The sequence below is a fragment of the Podarcis vaucheri genome, assembly GCF_965113315.1.
Source record: "Podarcis vaucheri genome assembly, chromosome: 6".
Lineage (NCBI taxonomy): Eukaryota > Metazoa > Chordata > Lepidosauria > Squamata > Lacertidae > Podarcis > Podarcis vaucheri.
This window is the reverse complement of record NC_138764.1, coordinates 53,687,728-53,711,948: the sequence shown is the minus strand read 5'-3', so window position 1 is coordinate 53,711,948 and position 24,221 is coordinate 53,687,728. Positions and strand designations below refer to the sequence as shown.

Here is a 24,221-nt window from a genome sequence, read left to right as displayed (position 1 = left end):
GGAATGAAACAGGAAAAAAACAATGCTTGTTTCATTTCCGAGACAAGTCATTCTCATCTTGGAATGTTAATAACTTTCTTTTTAAGTTATTTGACTGAATTGTGAACTTCCTATATGCACATATGAAACTCTCCCCTGCCCCCCCATAGAATGTGAATAATGGTGGAAATTGGATCAGACTACTATTGGGAGAAAGAGAGCCAGATGAGAGGGAAACAGGACTACTTTTTCCATTTTACTCTAAACTCTAGAAACAAGCTGAAACACAATCTAGATCTGGAACACAGAACCCGTGGCTCTCTAGATGCTGTTGGACTCCAAATCCCATCAGTCTCTGCCATCATGGCCAATGGTCATGGATGATGGAAACTGTAGTCCAGTAGCTTTAAGCAGCAAAACAGGATGCACTGCTCCTAGTCAACACTGACATCTCTGAAATTGAGTGAGAGTAGATTTTCAAGCTCCCTGCTAATTGCTTTTATTTATTTATTACAGTTGTGTACCACCCTCCATCCGTAGATTGTTAATTTAGGTTGCAAGCCTAAGCATACTTACAAAGGAGTAAGCCTCATTTAAAGCAATAAGACTGCACCGTTAATTACTTCTACTAAGCTTTTTAAGAAACATACTTTCGGGTATAAAAAAACTTCTGCTTTTCTGTCCTCATTTGTTTAAATAAGGCTGCTATCTCAAAGTGTAAATAAGGTATGAGGTCTAAACTACAATATCTTGAAATAAGAGACGTGCTTTTAAAATCAAGAGCACCCAGTAAGAGCAAAGCTTCCAGTTTTGGGAGACCAGACTCATAACATTACAGCCACAATCAATGCTTCACCCATCATGGAAGGCATTCCTATGTGTCTTCAGAACCCAGTAATAGTAATGAATGGCAGGGATAAGGTTTTGATTTTCCCAAACCAAAAGTGATGGTCTGTCTATGCACACAAGCACCTTTCCAATCAACTTTGTATAGAAATGTTAAGGTGTACAGATATGATCCTAGATGAGTTTCAGTTACTCTGTATAACGTATCCTCACTGTTCAGCCATTGGCACTAGAATAACTTTTTTAAAAATAAAAACATTATAATTAGGTTTAGCAAAGACCTTTCCACTGGAATTGTGTTGTGCATTGTTAGGGAGAAAAGTTAGTGCAAAAAGTCAGATTTGAAAGTTTTATTCAGTGATACAATATTCTTTGTGAAAGGCCTTTGTATGTATCATAAGCTTTTTAAAAAGTGAACTTGAGGTCTTTATTGATCTTTATATCTGTTGTGTGTGTGTGTGTGTGTGTGTGTGTGTGTGTATTATAAAAGCTATCAATGTGCTGTTTAACTAGTTCTCTTAAGTACTTTTTTTAGGTGTAGAGAGATACTGACTGAAAAAGAAAAATGGTCAGGAGACAAATACACATGGTTACTGAAAGGACCTGTCTGTGGTTCTTGGTTTTGTAGAACAGATAGCTGAATTCTAAAATTAACAGGCTGGAAGCTGATCAGTTGAAGGACATAGGAAGCTGCTTCCGTGCGAGTCAGACCATTGGTCTTTTTAGTTCCGTATTATCCGCCTTAGTGGATGGTGGGGTGGGGTGGGGGTGGTACTTACTTGACCTGTGGTTGCTCACCTTGCTGCTCCACACCACAACAGAGGTGGTGGCAAAGTCAGTATGGTATAAATGCACTGCCTGATTGGTTCTGCCGGTACATTTGCAGGTGAGTGGCAGTGCCCCACACCACTCTCTGCTACTGATTGTCAACACTGACTGGCATTGGTTCTCCAGGATTTCAGACAGAGGTCTTTCCCAGTCTTAGCTGGAGATGCCATGGATGAAGCCTGGGACCATATGCATGCAAAGCTCTACCACTGAGCTACAGCCCTTCCCTAACAAGATACTTTGACCCTGTCTACAGCTAGATCCTGACCTTATTCTGCGTAACTAAGCAGTTGGATTTTATATTTTTCAAAAATGCTGGGTTAACTACTGTATGTTTCTTCTTCCCAAACCTCCATAGCATCCAGCAGAGCCTTAGATGAACGACTGCTACCATTTTCCACATTAAGAGTGTGAATTAAAAAATTCAACATAGCACTAAGAGTGCCCCCTTAGCATAAGCATTTCTGCTTGCCTGGTGGAACGATCTGCCTTTTCCTCCCACTGCATGCTGCTCCAGGGGTTCTCCTGATGCCTTCGGGGCCAATTTGGGGGCTTGCAGTGGGGAGGGCAGAAGTCCTTGCATGGGCTTCTGCTGGCAGGGCCAGTAGGTTGAATCCAGCCCCATGGCTCCAACATCAGCCAATGTTTTGCACCCACCCACCCTTTTGTTTATCATCTAGCCTAACTTTGCATGCTACTTTGTGACATTTTGGTTGGCCTAGTAGATGTATTGCCCTAATGTGTGTTTTGGAATAAATCCATCCAGTTAACATGTGCATCAGCTGCAGGCAACTGACTCATAAGACTGGATCTCACAATCCATGTTTTCCCTAGGAGTATCCACATGGCCCATGTAATTGACACAGGTTGAGCTTGAGGGACCTTGCCAGGTTTCTTTAGCCATGGATTGGGTTCTTGCATTGCCTGGAAGCAAGTATTCAGTCCCTTCACTTTCGGTTTGAGCTTTACATAGAATCATAGAATCATAGAATCATAGAATCATAGAGTTGGAAGAGACCACAAGGGCCATCGAGTCCAACCCCCTGCCAAGCAGGAAACACCATCAGAGCACTCCTGACATATGGTTGTCAAGCCTCTGCTTAAAGACCTCCAAAGTAGGAGACTCCACCACACTCCTTGGCAGCAAATTCCACTGTCGAACAGCTCTTACTGTCAGGAAGTTCTTCCTAATGTTTAGGTGGAATCTTCTTTCTTGTAGTTTGGATCCATTGCTCCGTGTCCGCTTCTCTGGAGCAGCAGAAAACAACCTTTCTCCCTCCTCTATGTGACATCCTTTTATATATTTGAACATGGCTATCATATCACCCCTTAACCTCCTCTTCTCCAGGCTAAACATGCCCAGCTCCCTTAGCCGTTCCTCATAAGGCATCGTTTCCAGGCCTTTGACCATTTTGGTTGCCCTCCTCTGGACACGTTCCAGTTTGTCAGTGTCCTTCTTGAATTGTGGTGCCCAGAACTGGACACAGTACTCCAGGTGAGGTCTGACCAGAGCAGAATACAGTGGCACTATTACTTCCCTTGATCTAGATGCTATACTCCTATTGATGCATCCCAGAATTGCATTGGCTTTTTTAGCTGCCGCGTCACACTGTTGGCTCATGTCAAGTTTGTGGTCAACCAAGACTCCTAGATCCTTTTCACATGTACTGCTCTCAAGCCAGGTGTCACCCATCTTGTATTTGTGCCTCTCATTTTTTTTGCCCAAGTGCAATACTTTACATTTCTCCCTGTTAAAATTCATCTTGTTTGTTTTGGCCCAGTTCTCTAATTTGTCAAGGTCGTTTTGAAGTGTGATCCTGTCCTCTGGGGTGTTAGCCACCCCTCCCAGTTTGGTGTCATCTGCAAATTTGATCAGGATGCCCTTGAGTCCATCATCCAAGTCGTTGATAAAGATGTTGAATAAGACCGGGCCCAAGACAGAACCCTGTGGCACCCCACTAGTCACTCTTCTCCAGGATGAAGAGGAACCATTGATGAGCACCCTTTGGGTTCGGTCAGTCAGCCAGTTACAAATCCACTGAGTGGTAGCATAGTCAAGACCGCATTTTACCAGCTTCTTTACAAGAATATCATGGGGCACCTTGTCAAATGCCTTGCTGAAATCAAGGTAGGCTACATCCACTGCATTCCCTTCATCTACCAGGCTTGTAATTCTGTCAAAAAACGAGATCAGGTTAGTCTGACATGACTTATTTTTCAGAAATCCATGCTGACTATTGGTGATCACAGCATTCCTTTCTAGGTGCTCACAGACTGTTTGCTTAATGATCTGCTCCAGAATCTTCCCTGGTATTGATGTCAGACTGACTGGGCGGTAATTATTTGGGTCCTCTCTTTTCCCCTTTTTGAAAATAGGGACAACATTTGCCCTCCTCCAGTCTGCCGGGACTTCGCCTGTTCTCCAGGAATTCTCAAAGATGACTGCCAGTGGTTCTGAGATCACATCTGCCAGTTCTTTTAATACTCTTGGATGCAGTTCATCTGGCCCTGGAGACTTGAATACATCTAAACTAGCCAAATATTCTTGTACTATCTCCTTAGTTATTCTGGGCTGTGTTTCCTTTGCTGAATCATTTGCTCCAAATTCTTCAGGTCGGGCATTGTTTTCTTTATCGGAGAAGACTGAGGCAAAGAAGGCATTGAGGAGTTCAGCCCTTTCTGTGTCCCCTGTTTGCATTTCACCATCTTCTCCTCTGAGTGACCCCACTGTTTCTTTGTTCTTCCTTTTGCTACGAACATACCCATAAAAGCCTTTTTTGTTGCTTTTAACCTCTCTAGCAAGCCTGAGTTCATTCTGTGCTTTAGCTTTTCTGACTTTGTGTCTACACGTGCTGGCTATTTGTTTGAATTCCTCTTTGGTGGTTTCCCCCCTTTTCCATTTTTTGTACACATCCTTTTTTAATCTTAATTCAGTTAAAAGTTCTTTAGATAGCCACCCTGGCTTCTTTAGGCACCTTCCATGTTTCCGTCTCATTGGTATTGCCTGACGTTGTGCTTTTACTATCTCCCTCTTAACAAACTCCCAGCCATCATGAACTCCCTTTCCTTTTAGTATTGCTGTCCATGGGATCTCACACAGCACTTCCCTAAGTTTTATGAAGTCGGCTTTCTTAAAGTCAAGAAATTGAGTCCTAGTATGCTTGGCTGCTCCTTTCCGCTGTATAGTAAACTTCAGAAGAGCATGATCACTCGCGCCTAATGATCCTTCCACTTCTACCCCACTAACCAGATCATCAACATTGGTTAGGACCAGATCTAAAATGGCTGTTCCTCTTGTTGCTTCTCCCACTTTCTGGACAATGAAGTTGTCTGCAAGGCCAGTGAGGAATCTGTTTGACCTTATGCTCTTGGCTGAGTTTGACGTCCAACAAATATCCGGGTAATTGAAGTCCCCCATTACTACTATCTCCCTTCCTTTTGCATGCTTGGCCATCTGTTCCAGGAAGGCATCATCTATGTCCTCCGTTTGGCTTGGGGATCTATAGTAAACTCCCACAATGAGGTCTCTGTTATTCTTCTCTCCCTTAATTTTGACCCAAATGCTCTCACATTGGCTTTGAGGTTCTAAATCTTGGATCTCTTCACAGGTATACACATCCCTGACATATAACGCCACTCCTCCTCCTTTCTTGTCTGGTCTGTTTCTCTGAAATAGATTGTATCCCCCCATTATTACATTCCAATCGTGGGACTTTTCCCACCAGGTTTCAGTGATGCCTATTATGTCATATTTAGTTTGCTGTACCAAGAGCTCAAGCTCATCATGTTTATTTCCCATGCTTTGCGCATTAGTGTACAGACATTGAAGTCCATTAATCATTCCCCCATGTCTCTTATTTAAGGATTTTTTCCTCCCACCACTAGGTCCGCGTGCTGTTTGCTCCATTTGGTCTATGACATCTGGATGATCATCTTCATTAATTGATAAACTCCTACCTTCAGGAGCACTGTCTCCCTCCCCCACATTAGTCAGTTTAAAGCCCTCCTGATGAGGTTTCTGAGATTTTTGGCAAAAACATTTCTCCCAACCGTTGTGAGGTGCAGCCCATCACTTGCCAGAAGTCCATCTTCAAGAAACTGCAGTCCGTGATCTAAGAATCCAAACCGTTCCTGTTTACACCATTTGCGAAGCCAGCTGTTCACTTCCACTATTTTCCCCTCTCTCCCTGGGCCACGTCGTTCAACTGGGAGGACAGACGAGATGACAATTTGTGCATTTAGTTGCTTCAATTTCCTGCCGAGAGCCTCATAGTCTCTTTTGATCTTCTGGAGGCTATTGCTTGCAGTGTCATTGGTTCCCACATGAACCAAGAGGAAGGGGTAATTGTCAGTGGGTTTTATGATTCCTTGCAGTCGTTCAGTTACATCTTGGATCTTAGCCCCGGGGAGACAGCACACTTCCCGAGACATCTTGTCAGGCCCACAGATCACTGCTTCTGTTCCCCTCAGTAGGGAATCCCCTATCACCACTACACGCCTCCTCTTGGGTTTGGTCGGGGTTCTTCCGTGAGCTGACCATTCCAAGGTCGCCTGCACATTCCCTGAGGACTGACTTTGCTGCTCGTCTTCATATACCTGATCGACTGTAATGAGGGAGAGATCCTCAAATGGAGTCTGCTCTCCGTCTTCCATGCTAGGGGAGAGGACCTCAAAGCGATTGTGTATTTCTAAACAATCAGAGTGAACCCTGGGCCTCCTACTTCTTTGAGTCACGTTTCTCCATATATCTGGCTCCTGCGTTGGTGAACTAGCCTCCTTCTCAGGGGAGTCCCCTGTCTCCTCCTTGGTGGGGACGGTGTGCTCTGTTGCTTCCAAGAAGAGCTCCAACTCTCTAATTCTTTGGAGCGTAGCTACACGTTCCTCCAGTTGCTGGACTTTGTCTTTTAAAAGGGCAATCAACATGCAATTGCTGCAGGTAAAGCTGCCTGCAACCTTTGGCAAGATGGCAAACATTGCGCAGGAATCGCAGGCGACTACAGCTGTTCCCTCCCCTTCCATCTTGAGATCGTGTCGTTGGGGGTGGCTACAGAGGTCCTCCATCATAAAAAGCTTGAAGACAGGACAAATAACTTCCCCCACACACACACAAAAAAAAACCTAGGTCTCCCCCAACAAACGTTTGAGACTAGCTCCCCTAAATCTAAAAGATGGGTATAACTGCGCGCGCCACTAGGCGCGCGCCGCTGCCCTGCAAACTCTTTCATAAAATCCTTTCATAGTGCTTAGCTCTGGAGTATATGAATTGCCCCTGTGGTCATTTGCTGCAGGTAAACCAGATCGTGGATATTAGTAATGCATTTTGATTAATTTGTTTTCTGCTTTTGAAGATCTCAGTCCTCCTCAAGTTTTTCATCTGAAGGCAGAAATAATGTGGCATGGGGATCATTTTTAATTACTTTGCTAAATCTCTCTTTAACCCTTCACTCTGTTTATCAAAGATTTGCAATGTGAAACTGATAAAGGAAAACAGTGGAAGATGGCACATTCACACATTTTAATTACTCTTCATTGTCCAAATTAGTATCAATGTTTACACGCAGGCACACTAAAATCTTGTAATGGCACAGTCAGTGTGTACAGTTCAGCAGGCAGAAAATGTCTCTTCATCCAAAAAATTCTAGTGTGTTCATGTCTCTCATTTCATTTGAAAAACTCATCTAGAAATTGGATACTGTCCTACTGGAAGTGCTTTAACCAGGACAAAGTTGCAACCATCACCTGATATTAATAAAATGGGGCAATTTCAAAGAACTAGAGGGGAACATGGCATTGGGGGCTCAGAACAGCTTTCAGTTAAACCATACCTGGATCAGCTGGTTTTTGTATTATTATTATTATAATTATTATTATTATAGAGTTGATTCTATCTACTATCTAAGTATAAATGTAAAAGAAAAGGGAAGGGAGGTGCTTCACAATTCTGCATAAGGCAACACTGACGTTAACACACAAGTGAAGGAACATTTTCAACATCATATAAACTATGTACAGTATGAAGCTCCCCAGTCCCGCAAAGAAACAAAGCAATCACATTTATCGTAGCGCCATCTAAAGCATCTCTCTGAATATTACATAGTTTGACTCACAGTTCTGAAGACAAGTTCACATTTTTAAGACATCTTTCCTTCCTCTGGGTTGTTAGGATTATTTTTACAATGGGCCATGGAAACAGGCAGTAGCAACGTCTGACGTGGAAACCAGAGCTATAGGAGACTTGGGTCAACATTTCCCCCAGGACTGGTGGGAGCAACATGACGTGGGACAGAGTCAAGAGCTGTGCCGTGTGTTAAAGACAAACCCATTCAGTGGCAAAGGCATGGCGCGCTTCCTTAGGGTCATCTGTTGGTTGGGTTTTTGCCATTTCCCACCCCCCTGCCTGGCTCTCAGTTTGGTAACGTATCCAGGCCCAGAGAGGCAGCGTGTTGCTTTGCTCGCAGCCGAAGGTTCTCAATACTCGTCGTTTTACTGTTCAGGCTTGGAAGAGAGGACGAAGCCTGCAGGATAGGAGAGGACCACACCTGTTGGGCGTGGGAGAGCGACTGGTAATAAGACTGGCAGTGCAGGGAGCTTAGGGGTGCCATGTTGACATTCATGCCCAAATAAGGCATGGTGGAAGGGCTCCCCATTTCGAAGGAGGAGTAATGGACCAAGTTGTTTGTGGCTGCCATGTGTTGGCGGAACTGCTCTTGCAGGCGGAAGAGGCTGAGGGGCGAGGAGGAATAGGAGTGTGTCTGAGACATGCTGCTACTGGAAGATGGCGTGGCCGTGGAATTGATGGGGGAATCTGCATTGTTAAGCACAGCAGAAGAAAGTCAGTCAAAATTATCAGCAGCACAGAGTACAAACCTGAAAAGAATGGTTTCTCTTGATGTTCAAAAGGTGTTATATCCAGCTTGCTGCAACACAGGGCAACTTTGGAAGATACAGAATGGTGTGTGTGTGTGTGTGTGAGAGAGAGAGAGAGAGAGAGAGAGAGAGAGAGAGAGCGCAAGGAATGTGAATGTTGGGAAAGAAGCACCAATCGCTTGCCTTGCCTTTCCCACCAAGAGTTGGAAAAGGACTCCTTTCCCCCATTTCCTACATATGCACATTTACACCCTGTTCAAATGGGGACATGAATGTCCAGGGACTGGCAAGCCAAGAGACTGGGATGAGAAGATCTGAAGACAAATTGTAGGAAAGGAACATTTTGTTTGATCTTGGTCCTGGAACAAAGATAGGGAGCCTGTGGCCCTCTACATGCTTTTGGACTACAACTCCCATCGTCCTTGGTCATGCTGCCTGGAGATGATGAGGGTCCGAGTCCAACAACATCTGGAGGGCCACATGTTCCCCATCCCTGCCCTAGTATACGTGAAGGAGCATCTTCACCTCCATCATTCTGCCTAGACACTGAGGTCCAGCTCCGAGGCCTTCTGGCAGTTCCCTCACTGTGAGATGTGAGGTTACAGGGAAAGAGGCAGAGGGCCTTCTCAGTGGTGGCACCCGCCCTGTGGAATGCCTTCCCATCAAATATCAAGGAAATAAAAAACTATCTGACTTTTAGAAGACATTTGAAGGGAAGTTTATTCCATTTTTAATCTGTTGGCAGCCACCCAGAGTGGCTGGGGAAACCCAGCCAGATGGGCGGGGGTAATAATAATAATAATAATAATAATAATAATAATAATAATAATTACTAGACTTTCAGACTTTGGCTGGATCAACACAACCAGCAATTGGCTTATCACATGGCACCTGAGGGTAGCATCCCACCATGTAGCTAGGCTCCCTGCTATCACCACTCCCCTTCCTTAGATTACCATGTGGCAACAGATAAATGGTAACACTAGGTTAATAATGCAGTCAACTTTGCACAGTGCATGCATTATGCAGTAAGCTTTTAAGTAGCAATTGTCTGATCTGCCTGGATTGAACATACTCGAGGATAAACGGCTTGTGTGATTTTTTTTTTTAACCCTACCTATTCACTGCAAGCAGAAGCTGCCTATGAATCCCTAATGAATTGTATTCACCATGGGGGTGAAGTCTGCAGCTGAGCATGGTGTATCATATCATATATGTAGAAAAGATGGCTCAACACTGTAGACATGTATGTATTTATAAATAAGTGTCTGTATACCACTAAATAAATAAAAAAGATCTTCTCAAAGTGATGTACATAAAATCAACATGCAGTCAAAAGAGAGAAAAAAACGTAAAAAGCAAAGATCCAAAGAACACAACAATGTGTCACGGCAAGGTAAGCTTGTAGAAATAAATAAAGAAGTTTTAAGCTGGCACCTAAAGCTCAACACGAGACGCGGGTGGCGCTGTGGGTTAAAGCCTCAGCGCCTAGGGCTTGCCGATCGAAAGGTCGGCAGTTCGAATCCCCGCGGCGGGGTGCGCTCCCGTCGTTCGGTCCCAGCGCCTGCCAACCTAGCAGTTCGAAAGCACCCCCGGGTGCAAGTAGATAAATAGGTACCGCTTACCAGCGGGAAGGTAAACGGTGTTCCGTGTGCTGCGCTGGCTCGCCAGATGCAGCTTTGTCACGCTGGCCACGTGACCCGGAAGTGTCTCCGGACAGCGCTGGCCCCCGGCCAATAGATGTGAGATGGGCGCACAAACCCCAGAGTCTGTCAAGACTGGCCCGTTCGGGCAGGGGTACCTTTACCTTTACCTTAAAGCTCAACACAGATTGTGCCTAATATGCAGAGGCAATAAACTCCACAGTCTGGGTGCTGGTATGCCAAGTGCCATTTTAGCAACACTTCTCTAGCATATTTCAATGTCTGGGCAGGAATGTATGGAGAAAGGCATTAGGTAGGGTGGTCCTAAGTTGTTTAGTGCTTTGTGCACTAAGAGCAACACCTTGAATTTGGCCAGGTGGCATATTGGCAGCCAATGTGATTGTAAAGCACTTTGGAGAAATAGTGCAAATGGTAAGCAGAAATATGCTTTGCCACAAAGTCCTTAATGTTATGTGTGAACTGGGTCAGTGAAATGATGACTACATCCAGCATCAGAGGCAATATGTTTCTAAACAGCAGTTGCTGGGGAACAGCAGTGAAAGTGGCCTGATGCACTCATGTCCTGCTTTGTGACTTCTCATTGGTATCTGGCTGGTTACTGGGGCAAGCAAGATCCTGACTAGATACGCCTTTGGTTTGACCCAATAGGGCTCTTCATATGTCCTTATGTTTAAAATGTAGAACTGTGATTCACATATTTGGGATCAACCAAATCTTAACTTCATTCTTAAACAATCTTCCCTACATGAGTTTCAGAAAATGTGTTGTGGAAAACATATGGAATAGTAACCATGTAAGGTCTTAGCCCAGGACTAGCTAACATGGGGCTCTGCAGGTTTGTTGGACTACAATTCCCATCATCCCTGGCCAACACCTGCAACAAATCTATGTTTTATTTTGTTTTTGTTTTAAAATTTTATTTTATGGTTTTGTACTGTTTTTATTTTGAATTACATATGGGGGCAGCATAATCTTTTCAATGCTTAGGTACCTGTGCACAGCCTGCCTTTTGTGATGTGTATGTTTTCTTTGTACATTAAGTGACTGGAATGAAAGTGCTAGCTTGATCCTTTAAAAGAGAGGGAGTCAACGTGGTGCCCTTCAAATGCTGTGAAGTACAGCTCCTATTATCCATGATCTTTGACCCTACTGGCTGGGGGCTGATGGGAGATGTAGTTCACAGAAGCTAGAGAGTACCACATTGGCTACCCTTGCCTTACTGAGATTATCTGGTGGACAAGAGAAAAGTCTTTGTTTCTGAACCCATCCTTAGGCTCTGCTCACATCAAAACTCTTCCCACAAAGGAGAATGTTGCTTTCCTTCCTCACCTGCTTTTGGGCTTGCTCTCTTGCTGCTCAGTGCCTTGTTTTCAGCTCCAGGGCTCTTTTCTGCTTTGTTCTCCTCCAGCGAGATCTTGAATTCTTCCTCTCTGTCTGTCTGGTCCTCAGCTGCTGACTCGCTGGCCGACTGCTCCGAGAGAGTCAGGTTGAGCTCTGCGTTGACTTCACTGGGCAGGCTCATGGATTTGTCTGCATCAGGAGTCGGAGTCTGTGTTTCTAGGACGGGAGTGTCTGCTTTGCCCTCACTGTGGTTGGCTTCAGAGTCCTTCTGCTTCTGCAGCTGCTCCTTTTGCAGACTGCGCTGCTTCTTTCGGAACTTGGCTCGCCTGTTTTTAAACCAAACCTTGGTTTGGAAGAGAAGGAGAGGGACCGGAAAATTGGTTTAAATTAGACCAGTGTAATCTAACAGTGTTATTTAGTCTGTATCCTCTCTCCATAGTATTTCCTGTTTTGTTCCCTACCTGACATTGCACTTGGTGGGCAATCTTTGTTCACCTGGGAGATCATATTTGCTATTCCAGGGACTGCCTTAGATAGCTTTGGTTTTTTTCTCCCTGTTTATAATTCTCAAACAGACCTTTTAATCCTTGACTGTGCTTTCTAATTCACAACTATATTTGTTAATTGTATTTTCTAACTGTACTTTCCTATGGGGGAGTACACGCGCGCGCGCGCACACACACACACACACACACACACACACAATCTTTACTATCTTTTAATAAATCTTGGTTACTTGCTATGTGTCAGGGAACTGCCATCGGAAGGACAGGAGGTGGAAGGGCTCACAGAGGTTGGGAGAGACTCAGCAGCTGAAGAGGGAACCAGCAGGGGGAGAGGAGGAGCTCCGAGGGAAAGTGAGCAGGAGGGATGGCTCAGAGACACTTCCAGCGAAAACAGTGGGGAGGTTTCAGGACCTCCTGTAGGGACACCCACTCCTCGCCGGAAACTGTCACGCCGAGAGTCCAGAAGACGCGTTTCCGTTAAGGAGCTTTTATGTTGGAAGAGATTCCGAAAGCAACCACTGTCGGAATCTGCCAGCGACTGACGGAGCCATGCTTAAGGGGCTCCGTTACAGACAGAGGTTTGTGGACTTAACCAAACTCTGAGGGACTTGGATTTTACGCACAAGCAGCTCATCATCCCATCACACTATGGTCTAACTTGGTTAAGCAGAGGCTCATGGAGCCATCTCTTCCTTCTTTTGAATCTCAGTGGGGTCTTTTAAGGTCTGGGAATCTACTGGCCCAGACTGGTTTGGCTTAAGTGTTGACAGTGCAATACTTTTCAGGGTTTAGATTCTGGTCATTAGACACAATCTTTCTTTCTTTTTTAACGTATTATTTAAAAAAGATTTCTTGGTTTACAAAAGTATGTCTCTTTTTTAAAGTTACATTTTCTACAGATCAGTTTCATTCGTTGAGACATTAGTGTTACATTAGGAAGAAAAGGGGGAAAGAGGTGGAGGGGGAGCCATGGTGAGTAGGGGTGTGTGTCAGGTGGCGATGTTTCTATTCTACTTAATATATGTATGGGGTTTTGTGTCTGTGTCACTTGTGCAGGTTCTCTTTAGTATTCGCTTGTGGGTTTTTTGGTGGTGAGAGAGGTTGGGGTTGGCTAGGGTGTGGTTGGTTGGTTGTGATTGGCTGTGGTGAACTTTGTATTCATGTGTGAGTGGGGTGGGTGGGTGTTTTGGATCAGGTTAGCCATATTGATTAGTATGCTGTTGGTGAATTATTGTTGTTGTCTTGTTGGGCTGTGTATATGATAAAGGGGAGCCATACCGGGGTGAAGTCAACTTCTTCCAGAATGCAGCAGCCAGACTGGTGACTGGGAGTGGCTGCCAAGACCATTTAACACCAGTCTTGAAAGACCTACATTGGCTCCCAGTACGTTTCCGAGCACAATTCAAAGTGTTGGTGCTGACCTTTAAAGCCCTAAACGGCCTCGGTCCAGTATACCTGAAGGAGTGTCTCCACCTCCATCGTTCTGCCTGGACACTGAGGTCTAGCACTGAGGGCCTTCTGGCGGTTCCCTCACTGCGAGAAGCCAAGTTACAGGGAACCAGGCAGAGGGCCTTCTCGGTAGTGGCGCCCTCCCTGTGGAACGCCCTCCCACCAGATGTCAAAGAGAACAACAACTACCAGACTTTTAGAAGACATCTGAAGGCAGCCCTGTTTAGGGAAGCTTTTAATGTTTGATGTATCACAGTATTTTAATATTCTTTTGGAAGCCGCCCAGAGTGGCTGGGGAAACCCAGCCAGATGGGCGGGGTATAAATAAATTATTATTATTATTATTATTATTATTATTATTATTATTATTATTATTATTATTATTTTTATTTTTATTTTTATTATTATTTATTATTATTATTATTCCATTTGTCTACGTGTCAGTTTCAGTTTATTGGTTAGTTTTTCTAATACTTTTCTAATACTTTCCCATACTATTTGCTACCATTGGTCCATGTGTCATTAGACAACATCTGAACCAACAAGAGCCATTTCCTGGGATTTGGGAGCCAGCCCTTGACATAGGGTTCCTTAGAACAGCTTTTGCAAATCTGGTTTCCTCCAGATGCTTTGGAATACAATGTTCATCAGCCATGGGTGTAGCCGGGGGGGGGGGAGCTGCCCTCCTAAACCAATAAAAATCAATAAATATACATAGCAAACTGAGGTTCTGCCCCCTAACAAAAATCCTGCCTACACCCATGCGGCATCAGTCCCAGCCAGCACAGTTGTTCTAGCTGGGCCTGATGGGAGCTGTGGTCCAAACCATTTGAAAGGCCCCAGATTAGTGGAGGCTTTCAAGAACAATGAAAGCCATCATCTGAAAGAATGCTACATTAGAAAGAGCCAACTCTTCATGGTTCAGAAATGGCCGACAATGAACCCTTGAACTGCTATGCTTTTTTAAATTTTATAGTTCACTAAAGTTTTCACCATTTTTGTTTTTACAAAGCAAAATAGGTTCACCTCCCGAGCACCCAGTGGGTTAACCACCACCAACCATCTGCCCACATTAACTCAGTAGGACATGTGACAATATAGTTTGGAAAATTGTCTGTTCTCCAAGCATTTGGAGGTGCAGTTGGTTTGGCCACACAGGTGATGCCAGTATTGAGAAGTAAAGCACCTTGGGTGGTTGTAAGCACAGAGCCTGAATGCACAGCCTCATGAAGAGGGTTGTGAAACCATGCTGTGGTAGCTGTGGATCTAAAAACTTTACAATGTCCTTTGAATGAATAGCTCTGCATATCACAAAAGCACACCGGGGAGAAAATATGCATGCACTACCCATTATATCTAAACAAGACATACCATTTTTATGTTGCAAAGGGAAGCAACATCTTGCTGTGACTAAGGGTGAAGTCAGGTGAAATGCTTATATGTGTGGTAGAAATGGGTTTTGACACCCAGGTACACCATTCCAAGGCACTTAAAATTTCACATCTACCTTCACCCAGGATGGTTAACATGAGATGGTTAACATTATGGGTACCTGAACTCTGGCTTCCGGCAAATTGGTACACATGGCCAACCTCTCCCTCATCACCACATCTGGATAGTGAGTCTTCTGGAAAGTTTTCTCCAGGGCTTCCAGCTGCTGGGCTGTGAAGGCTGTGCGGCTTCTCCTCTGTTTGCGGTGCTGGGAGCCATAACGGGCCTCCAAAATGATGTCTTGAAACGTACAGCCGTTGGAGGACAAGAGAAGTGGCCAATTTAATTAGTGTAATTTGTGTGCATCATATAAAGAAAAGCATTTGGGCAGCTAACAAAGCAGCTTAAATCAGCCTTTCTCAACCTGTGGGTCCCCAGATGTTGTTGAACTACAACTCCCATCACCCCTAGCTAGCAAGGCCCGAGCTCAGGGATGATGGGAGTTGTAGTCCAACAACATCTGGCGACCCACAGGTTGAGAACCGCTGGCTTAAATAAATGGGGAGGTTTCTAGTGTACAGCTTGAGGTAGCTTTAGATTGGCCTCTCCATGTGGTTGGACCTCATGAGATGGTAGGTCCTGGGGGGCCGCAGGTTCCCCATCCCTGATCTACATAAATAGCAGCAAAACTCTGAATGTTCTCTAGATGCTATTTGTTTTTATTGTATTCAACTGAAGAAACTGAGGCCTAAAGAAGTGATATGACTGTCCTCCAGAGATGCTTCCATTGGTCAGTATTTCAACCTTCAGAACACTGCTGGACTCCAACTCCCATCAGCCCTAGCCAGTATGACCAATGATGAAGGCCACTGGGAGCTGTAATCCAGTAATGCTGACATCAGAACATGGATCAGGCCCATGGCCCATCTAGGTCAGCATCCTCTTCTCACAGGGACTGAACAGTTGTCTGTGGGAAACCAGCAAGCAGGATTTGAGTACAAGAGCACTCTCCCTCTGGTGGTTTCTGACTTTTTGAACATCTGTAGAAGATAACCATCTCCTTCTGACCATGGAAGGCTTTTAATCCATTGGAGGGATCCCACTGGTGGAGATGGAGGAGAGGTGATGTATGTCAGTACCATCCTCCCTCATTCTTCCACATTCTTCCAGAGTGTGTCAGAAGTGACATGGGTCTGCAGGGGGAGGGAGAAGTTGCAAAAGTCACCTTCCCCATCTGCTATACATTGCTAAGTCCAAATGCAATGTATTGGAATTTGAAAGGACAGGTTGCTGTACAGCCATATGTTATAGTCAGAGTAGCTTGATGCAATTTCTAAATTTGGTATAGCACCTTTATATATTTATTGGATTCTGTATGCAATTTTGTGGAAAATAAGTGCATGAAGCAAAATATTAAAATTCCAGTTTGTTTACTTTAACTTTTGCTCACTATTCTGGAGGCTTCACCTAAAGTCCAGGACATTTTACACAACTGAGCTGCTATTGCATTTCCTTGGATCTGTGCTCATCTTCAGGGATTTTAAAAATTAGCAACCCTTTGGTCTTCTCAAAATTCAGCTGTCATTTCAGCCGTGTCCCAGTAATAATCCTGTACACTATCCCAATGCAAAGACAAGATCCATAAGTTGTTCTTACCAGCCAGTCTCTCTGCCAGCGTCAGGGCATGCACAGACGGCCTGTAGTCTGGGGCATGCTGAGCTTGCTGTGCTGCCTGCTGGTGAAGATTATACATGGCACTCAGAGAATTCATGGCATGAAGAGAATAGCCATTCACTCCATAGTGCTGCATGGTGACATAAGACCTGTAGCAACAGAAGGAGAAGGAGAAGGAGAAGGAGAAGGAGAAGGAGAAGGAGAAGGAGAAGGAGAAGGAGAAGGAGAAGGAGAAGGAGAAGGAGAAGGAGACTGTTAGTGCGACTAATGCAAAGTCAACCTTTGATGTGAAACCATCAATCATGTAGATGGAAAATTAGATGTAGATGTAGATTTCCACATGGAAATCCATCAGGTTCACTTTTCTCAAGTCCAAGGTATGTTCGCTTCAGCTTTAATTCCTGTTCAACCATACCTTGGACCAGTCGTGGTCTCATAGCCTAACCTAGCTCACAGGGTAATGGGGTGTAACAGAAGTGCATGTGGACCTACCAGTGTGTCCAAAGAGCCATCTTCCCTGAAACTGGCACTACTGCTTGTCTGGATGGGACTGAGGATGGGTGCCAGTGAGGATGGCTCCATGCAGGTACAGCAGTCAGAGTACCAGATTGACAGTGCACAGGCCCCTACCTTGCTGCTGCCCCACCCAACCTCCTTCCAGGTTAGCTGCAAAGATGCTGGTGACCATAATATGGCTTTATCCAGGTGTACAGCTGGTTATCAAAAAAAGCTACTGATCTTGTGAAGTTTTATTTTTTTTACACCTTCATTCCCCTCCCCTCGTTGTTGTGACATACGGCTTTGACAAATGTATGAACAGAAGTGGACTGAACTAATGTAAAGCTCTGGAAGTACATCAGGCTGCTGGGAGAGAAAGTTGCCTTTCCCTCAGTGTTTTCACCAGAAGCAAGAATGGCATATTTCATTTCTAGCCAGTCATCTTTCAAACATAGGAAAATGGGTTGCCTCTAGCCTTAGAAATCTCATTATTCTTTGAATCCTGGCTCTCACAATTTTCTTCCCAACAATTTGGGCCTTTCCACATTGGGGGAAAAGGGGTAGTTCTCTGTTATTCAGGGTGGACCTCAACCATGGTCCTCCCGCAAGTCCCTTTTCAGTGATAATGGCACAATATCCCATTTGCACATAACACAAGCATTCTGGTGAACTGTGCTGTGGTTTGCTCTTTTATTTTATTTCCTCCTATAGATGCTAAGTACCCAAATCTTATTCCCAGTATGGTATTTTGTAACATTGCCTGTTGACAAGTCTGTACTTCCTGTATCAGAAAGTGTGTGCATGTGCATGCCTGCAAAATGAATGAACAGATTTTGATAAAACTTTAATAACAAAGCTGGTTACACAAGCACTCTAGGAGAGAGAGAGAATCTTAAATATTCCATGGAATACTGACTACCTATGCTCAATAGCTACCAGCATAATTTACTGACGAAACAAAACATATATTCCAGCAACTCCAAATCGGTGTGCAGGCAGTGAAGCAGTATGTAGAATTCCCATGGAAATCAGGCACATGCAAAAGAAGTTTTAGCACACAATAGTAATAAGTGGTTACATATGTAGTTTATCCAAACACCCATGGGAGAAGGACGAACTACAAGCAAGTGAAGCTCTCAGTCATGTGTTGGCTCAGGAGACAAAATGCAGGGCCAGCCCCACTATTAGGCAGAATGAGACCGTTGCTACAGGTGGCATATGCTGAAGGGTGAGGAGACGGAAGAGCTTTGTGTGCTACTTGCCCTGTATCTTCCCTCAAGTGTAGTGCAGGATGCTATCCCTTTGCCAGTGCTGAAGTAAGTAAGATTCAAATGCCACCTTAGTCGGTTTTGATACATGGAATGAGGAAAGGCACCCTCTTGTCCTTTGCCTCAGGCAGAAAAATGTTTTGGCCTAGCCTGGACAAGATGAACGTTTATCAAACATATGCCTCCAACTGTGAGTGATAACAATGAAATTAAAACACAAGGCTCCATCAGCAGGATGTGAGCTCTCTAATAGTTTCCTAGCCACCAATTTTAAGCAAATATCAAATCAAGGGAATTCTGTTCTGGGTGCAAATCCAACTCAGAATGCCTAACACTGTAGTTTGTTTGTGAAAATATTTCCATCTAGCATTTCCAAACAAGTGGACGTATTTGGTACCCCTGCCCGTTCGGGCCAGTCTTGCCAGACTCTAGGGTTGTGCACTCATCTCACTCTATAGGCCGGGAGCCAGCGCTGTCCGCAGACACCTCCGGGTCACGTGGCCAGCGTGACAAGCTGCATCTGGCGAGCCAGCGCAGCACACGGAACGCCATTTACCTTCCTGCTAGTAAGCGGTCCCTATTTATCTACTTGCACCCAGAGGTGCTTTCGAACTGCTAGGTTGGCAGGCGCTGGGACCGAACGACGGGAGCGCACCCTGCCGCAGGGATTCGAACCGCCGACCATGCAATCGGCAAGTCCTAGGCGCTGAGGTTTTACCCACAGTGCCACCCCGCGTCCCTCCAGTGGACGTATTAGGTGGCTATAAATAACTTGGCTTCAAAGCATGTTGAAAACCACCTGATTCCTTATGCTCCATCTCAAGCTTAGCTAAAGGAATGCAGGCTCTGGTCTGGTCAGAGCCTCGATGGGACACTGCCCATAAAACACACTCATGCAAGCCACCCCGAGTTGCATGATAGATGAAGTCTACTACCTAATTAAATAAAATGAATCATTTGGGCAGAGGCAGATTTAGGGCAGTGTGAGCAGTACCGCCACACTGGGCACTGAGCCTAGAGGGTGTCACAGGGTGTTGCAGTTATGATATAGAGAATTGAGCAGAACAGAAGGTGGTAGGTGGGGGGGAGTGCTAGATTTTGGGCTCACACAGGTTGCAGCTGAAATTTGAAAGACCAAAGTCTGCCCCTGACAAGGGTGTGGCATAAATCCACATATGTTGATCAGAGATCACAAAATCTTACAGTAAGCATCTTTGGGAAATGATGGAAGAAACAATGGCATGAAACCCCAGCTGAATGTAAAAAGGCAAAATTAACAACAATAGCAAAACTCATGTATGGGACAGGGTTGTCAGCACAAAGTAAATACACCGAAAGCAAAGCTAATTGAACCCACACAAACTATTGAAGAACATACACTGTTTGGGTGTTCACACCCAGGAAAGGAGTGACCTGCCACTAGAACGTTACAAGGGAAAAAAAACCTTTGGATTACTAGAAGACAGTGTGGATTTATTCATTTGAACTTGCCAAACCAAATCTGTATTTTTGTTGCTGGAACAGGAGGAATGCAGCTGATAGAACAAGACTTGAAATAGGTAGGTAAGCAATTTTGGAGTACAAAATTTGTTAGTTATGAAGAAATATTTATGAGTGGACCAGATTGCATAAGAAATTATATTTGAGTTTTTAAGGAGGGGACTGAACAAATGCTCATCTTTCCAGGATGATTTGAGTCTGGGAAACTTGGCTCTTGAAGGTCTGAACTAGAAATTCCATGAGATCGGCACACAAAAAACATACAAAAATCTATTCCTGACAAATAGGCTGTGATGGAAACATCATACTGTAAATCAAAAAATCTCTCCATACATCTACCCAATTTGGTTTTATAACTAGTGCAGTTCCTGCTTTTAATAGCACCTCTGTGGAGAAGAGTACTAAAATCTTCCTGTTATCTCTAACCTGAATTTAAGAATGAACAACTTCTTAGATCCATTCTTTGTAGGCTCGAAGAATCACAGTTAACTTCCCATTTGCCTCCCTGCATGCTCCAAATAGAATAAATTAAATATTTAAAAGACACTATGCAGCAATTTTCTTTTGTAAATGGTGGAGGCCATTTGTCAAGCTGCAGTAGTGTTTTGCAAGCTGTCGAATTGTGCTTACATTGGTTAAAATAATCTTTATATTTCATTAAGCAACCAAATAAGCTGATCTTCCCCACTGGCTGTATAGATGGCTTTAATTTTCAAAATCTGCAAATGCATCTTTTATGTCGTTCAGTGGCTGGAGGGCATTGGTAATGCTGCAGCCAATTGGAGAATAAACAGCAGAGTTTGATTAGGTGGTATATTATATAAATTAACACTGTGCAGTGAAAAGAGCATATCTTAAGTTGTCCTTACTACTATGGGGGATTGAACTTTCACCTCTCCTATTAATAATGGTTGCAGCTCCCATAATGCTCTTTGCTGAAGATTTGAAGAGGGTGAGAATTAGAGGGAAGTTTGTGAAAGCAAAGTTAATAGGAAATGGAAGCATCTGCAATTGATGCAAGAGAGATTAGCCTCAATACTGTGATGTTAAACGACAGAAATAGGAGCTGAATCTAAAAATTCAAGAACAAAACTGTCCCTTTTTTTCTACTAAGACCTGTACACTTCACTAGGAGTTTGCACTATGAAAAGTCACTTCCTGCCAATATTTGACACCCTGATTTGCTGTCCTTGATCATGAATATCAGACTCTAAAAAGGAATCCAATTTTTGCAATAAAAATAAAGCTTCTCTGAATTGTTAGTTGCTGTTGTTGCTTTTTTAGTGCGGACATTTAGGCTAATTTTCATATGCTCTTGACAAAATTTGTATGACAGTCCTGGTGCAGCGTCATCTCTGATTCTGGAATACAGGTTCTTATGGACATTAACCAAGGAAAATGACCAAAATCAAGCAACTGAAATGACAGAATTGCTCCAATCACATCCTCCCAGCATTGGTAGGAAGCTAGTTGAACTGTAGCACCGAATGAATCAAGGAAAAGTTCTCAAGAGGATAAAGCACGAACTCAATGTCATCAAAGTGCTTGATGAAAGTACTAATGGGGAAGTAGGGGGGGTCATTTCTATACCCATTCCTTGGTTTTTTATCCATTGCCATACTGGAAATGGTTGTTATCCATCTTTTATTGTTGCTTGCAGCATTTTAAATAGAGAGTCATCAGGTTAATAAACATACCAATTTTACTTCCCCTCTCATATTACATCTTCTACTCCATTATAATTTCTGCAGCCTTCTTCTGAAGCATTTCCACTTAGTATACTTTAGAGCATAAGCCTAGACAGCTTCCCACTCTGGCCTCAGGCTAATGCAGAACAGAACTGACTTTTACTTCAGAAATTAATGTTGGATAATATTGAAAAGGACTGGGCGCAGGAGTGACCCCGATGAGATCCTTCGGTGGTTAGCATTGATCAGTCAATTACTCATTGCTCTTCACTCATTTTGTTATCCTTTCTGTAGTTTTCTCATCTGCATTGCTCTGCTCGCCAGGTTTTATAACTTTGCTGATCCGAAACCTGAAGCCATGCTAAAGCCATTAGTTTGCATCCTAAGCTATGTTAGGTTAAGGAAGTTAATGGGAAGATTTCCTGTCCCCTCTTCCACCTGCAGCCACCTGCAACCCTACAGAAAGCCCTTCCAGGAGGAGGGGGGTGTCAAACGAAACCCTGCACCTGCTGTTTCTTTGTCTTTATCTTCCATTGATGTGCAGCATCCTTTCTGGTGCTCCCATATTCTGTTCTAGGTGCAATTAAAACTGTGTACCATATTGCCTGAGTATTTCCTAAGTATGACTTGGGATCCAAAGAACTGTGAGTGGAAATATATTGGTGCTGCTCCATCAACTCTTGCACAAGCACTAGCAAAAGGCATCTTGTGGTGCAGCACGTGTGTTTTTTACAGAGGCACAGTGAAGAAGGAAGATACAGCGTTCTAGAAGATACAGGTTCCAGTCAGTCCTGAGTCACTGTTGTCGGTCCTGACGCCTGCTGTGACTCACTGTCAATAGTGGTACCTCCTAATGCTTCCACTGCAAATCCCAACAACCACAGCTGCATCCATCTTATTTTTTTCCAAAACGCAGTGCCCCAGAAACGCCATCACATTTTGTCATGAAGAACCATAGCAGTAAGAATTATTTTTTTACACACAATGCCACAGAATGATGGGACTTCTGGGGCATTGTATCATGAGCAAAACTATGATGGCAAATGCTGCTGTCTTTGCACCCTGCCAAGAGCTCCCCTCTATCCTAGAGCTGGTGCCAACTCCAATCAGTGAAAATATGCATGTTCAAAGTCTTGTACAAATAAAAGAGCTTCTCTGGATTTAGGGAGTATATTTTTCAAGCAGTGCTCTTTTGTGACATCAGAAAACAGTCCACAAGTGGAAAAGGCCTTCCTCTGGATGTGTGTTCTTGACATTGTTTGTATTCACTAGTAGTCCTTTCATGTTTTCTTCTGTATAAGTCTCCAGTATGATATTCAGATCGTTGAAACCACAATCTTTGACACATGCACCCAAAAGCCCAGTTGAGTACACATGGCCCACATATCAAACTTCTTCCAGTTCAGACACGCAACACTCCCAATCTAACCTTTCTACAAACTCCTGCATGCCACACCATCCTCCCGTCTCACGTGTGTGCCATACCACTAATTCTGATAAATTCCTTTGTTATTCACTTTGTACGCAGCTAGTTTGCTGCATCCCTGCATTTACCACCAGACTAGAGGTATGAATGAATTTTATTATTTCAGTCACAGACCAGTTCCAGCCCACATACAATATCAAGGAAGTCATAAAACATGATAGGGATACATTTGAATTTGCAATTAGGTATAACAGGGACAATACAGATATAGCTACAGTTAAAAAATATATAAATTAAAACTAGAGGTATTATTTAGGAAGTGGCCAACTTCCCCTCCTTTCTATTTTTGAGAGAGCACGAGTATTCCTCAATATGCTTATATAAAGCCAATTATTATGAAGTACAAAACCCAGCCTTTCAGATAGAAGGCTCCTTCAAACAGAGGACCATCCGTAGATGGCATGCTGAGGTTTCACTGCTCACTGGACCTCCATCTGGCTGAGTCACTGCAGCGTAGTGGAATGGAGAGCAGGAGGGACAAGGCAGCAATGAGAGTTGGCTCAGCTGGGGCACTTGCAGCACACTCCCCTCCCCTCTGTGCCCCTTCCCCTCTCTGTCTCAGCATCCTGCAGTGCCACAGATGAACAGAGGTCAAGTGTGCAGCTCTGCCCCACCATGTCCTCCACTGCTGCCTCTAACAGCCCTTCATATAGACAACTGTTCTCTGTATGCTGGCCCTGTTATAACACATGATCCCACCATGGCCACTGTTCTCCATGCTACCTAACTGCTTCCAATCGTGTCTCAGCCTCCACCAACACATCTCTCGGACTCCTTCTGGAATTCCACAGGCTCCCCACCCATATCATAGGACAACAACAACAACAACAGCTCCTATTACCCTTGTGCCTTAGGATGATGAAAGTTCTGGAGATGGATACATAAGAGCAGAGGCTGTATAAGTAACATCCCCCCCCCTTAGGGAGTGCAAATTCTGCAGGGAGCTTCCAACTCCTTTTGTCGTTTGACTAGAATGGGGTTTTTATGCCAAGTTTTCAAAACAGCAGTAGCAGTCAAAGTCCACTCACCTATGGATCGGATTTGGCCCATGAATTTCAGGTTGCTGACCACAGTGCAGGTACCTCTGGCAGCATCTCACCATGTTCTCTTCTTTGCATTTGCCTTTCTTGATTACATTGTCTAATTTGTCAGGGGGGTAGGTAGGCATGAATTCTACTTCACAGCAAAGCATGAAT

At 44.1% G+C, this 24,221-nt stretch overlaps 1 protein-coding gene across 1 annotated transcript in view; it reads right to left on the bottom strand.

Annotated features, from left to right (window-relative positions):
* Window positions 1-476: 476 nt before the first annotated feature.
* Window positions 477-24,221, bottom strand: part of DMBX1 (diencephalon/mesencephalon homeobox 1) — a 43,713-nt gene continuing 19,968 nt past the window's right edge. The window contains exons 2-6 of the mRNA XM_082228467.1: window positions 16,568-16,734; window positions 15,033-15,211; window positions 11,514-11,868; window positions 6,871-8,458; window positions 477-2,616 (exon numbers count right to left, since the gene is read on the bottom strand). Of these exons, the coding sequence (XP_082084593.1) occupies window positions 8,058-8,458; window positions 11,514-11,868; window positions 15,033-15,211; window positions 16,568-16,721 (1,089 nt within the window). The 5' untranslated portion in view covers window positions 16,722-16,734 and the 3' untranslated portion in view covers window positions 477-2,616; window positions 6,871-8,057. The remainder of the gene's footprint in view (window positions 2,617-6,870; window positions 8,459-11,513; window positions 11,869-15,032; window positions 15,212-16,567; window positions 16,735-24,221) is intronic.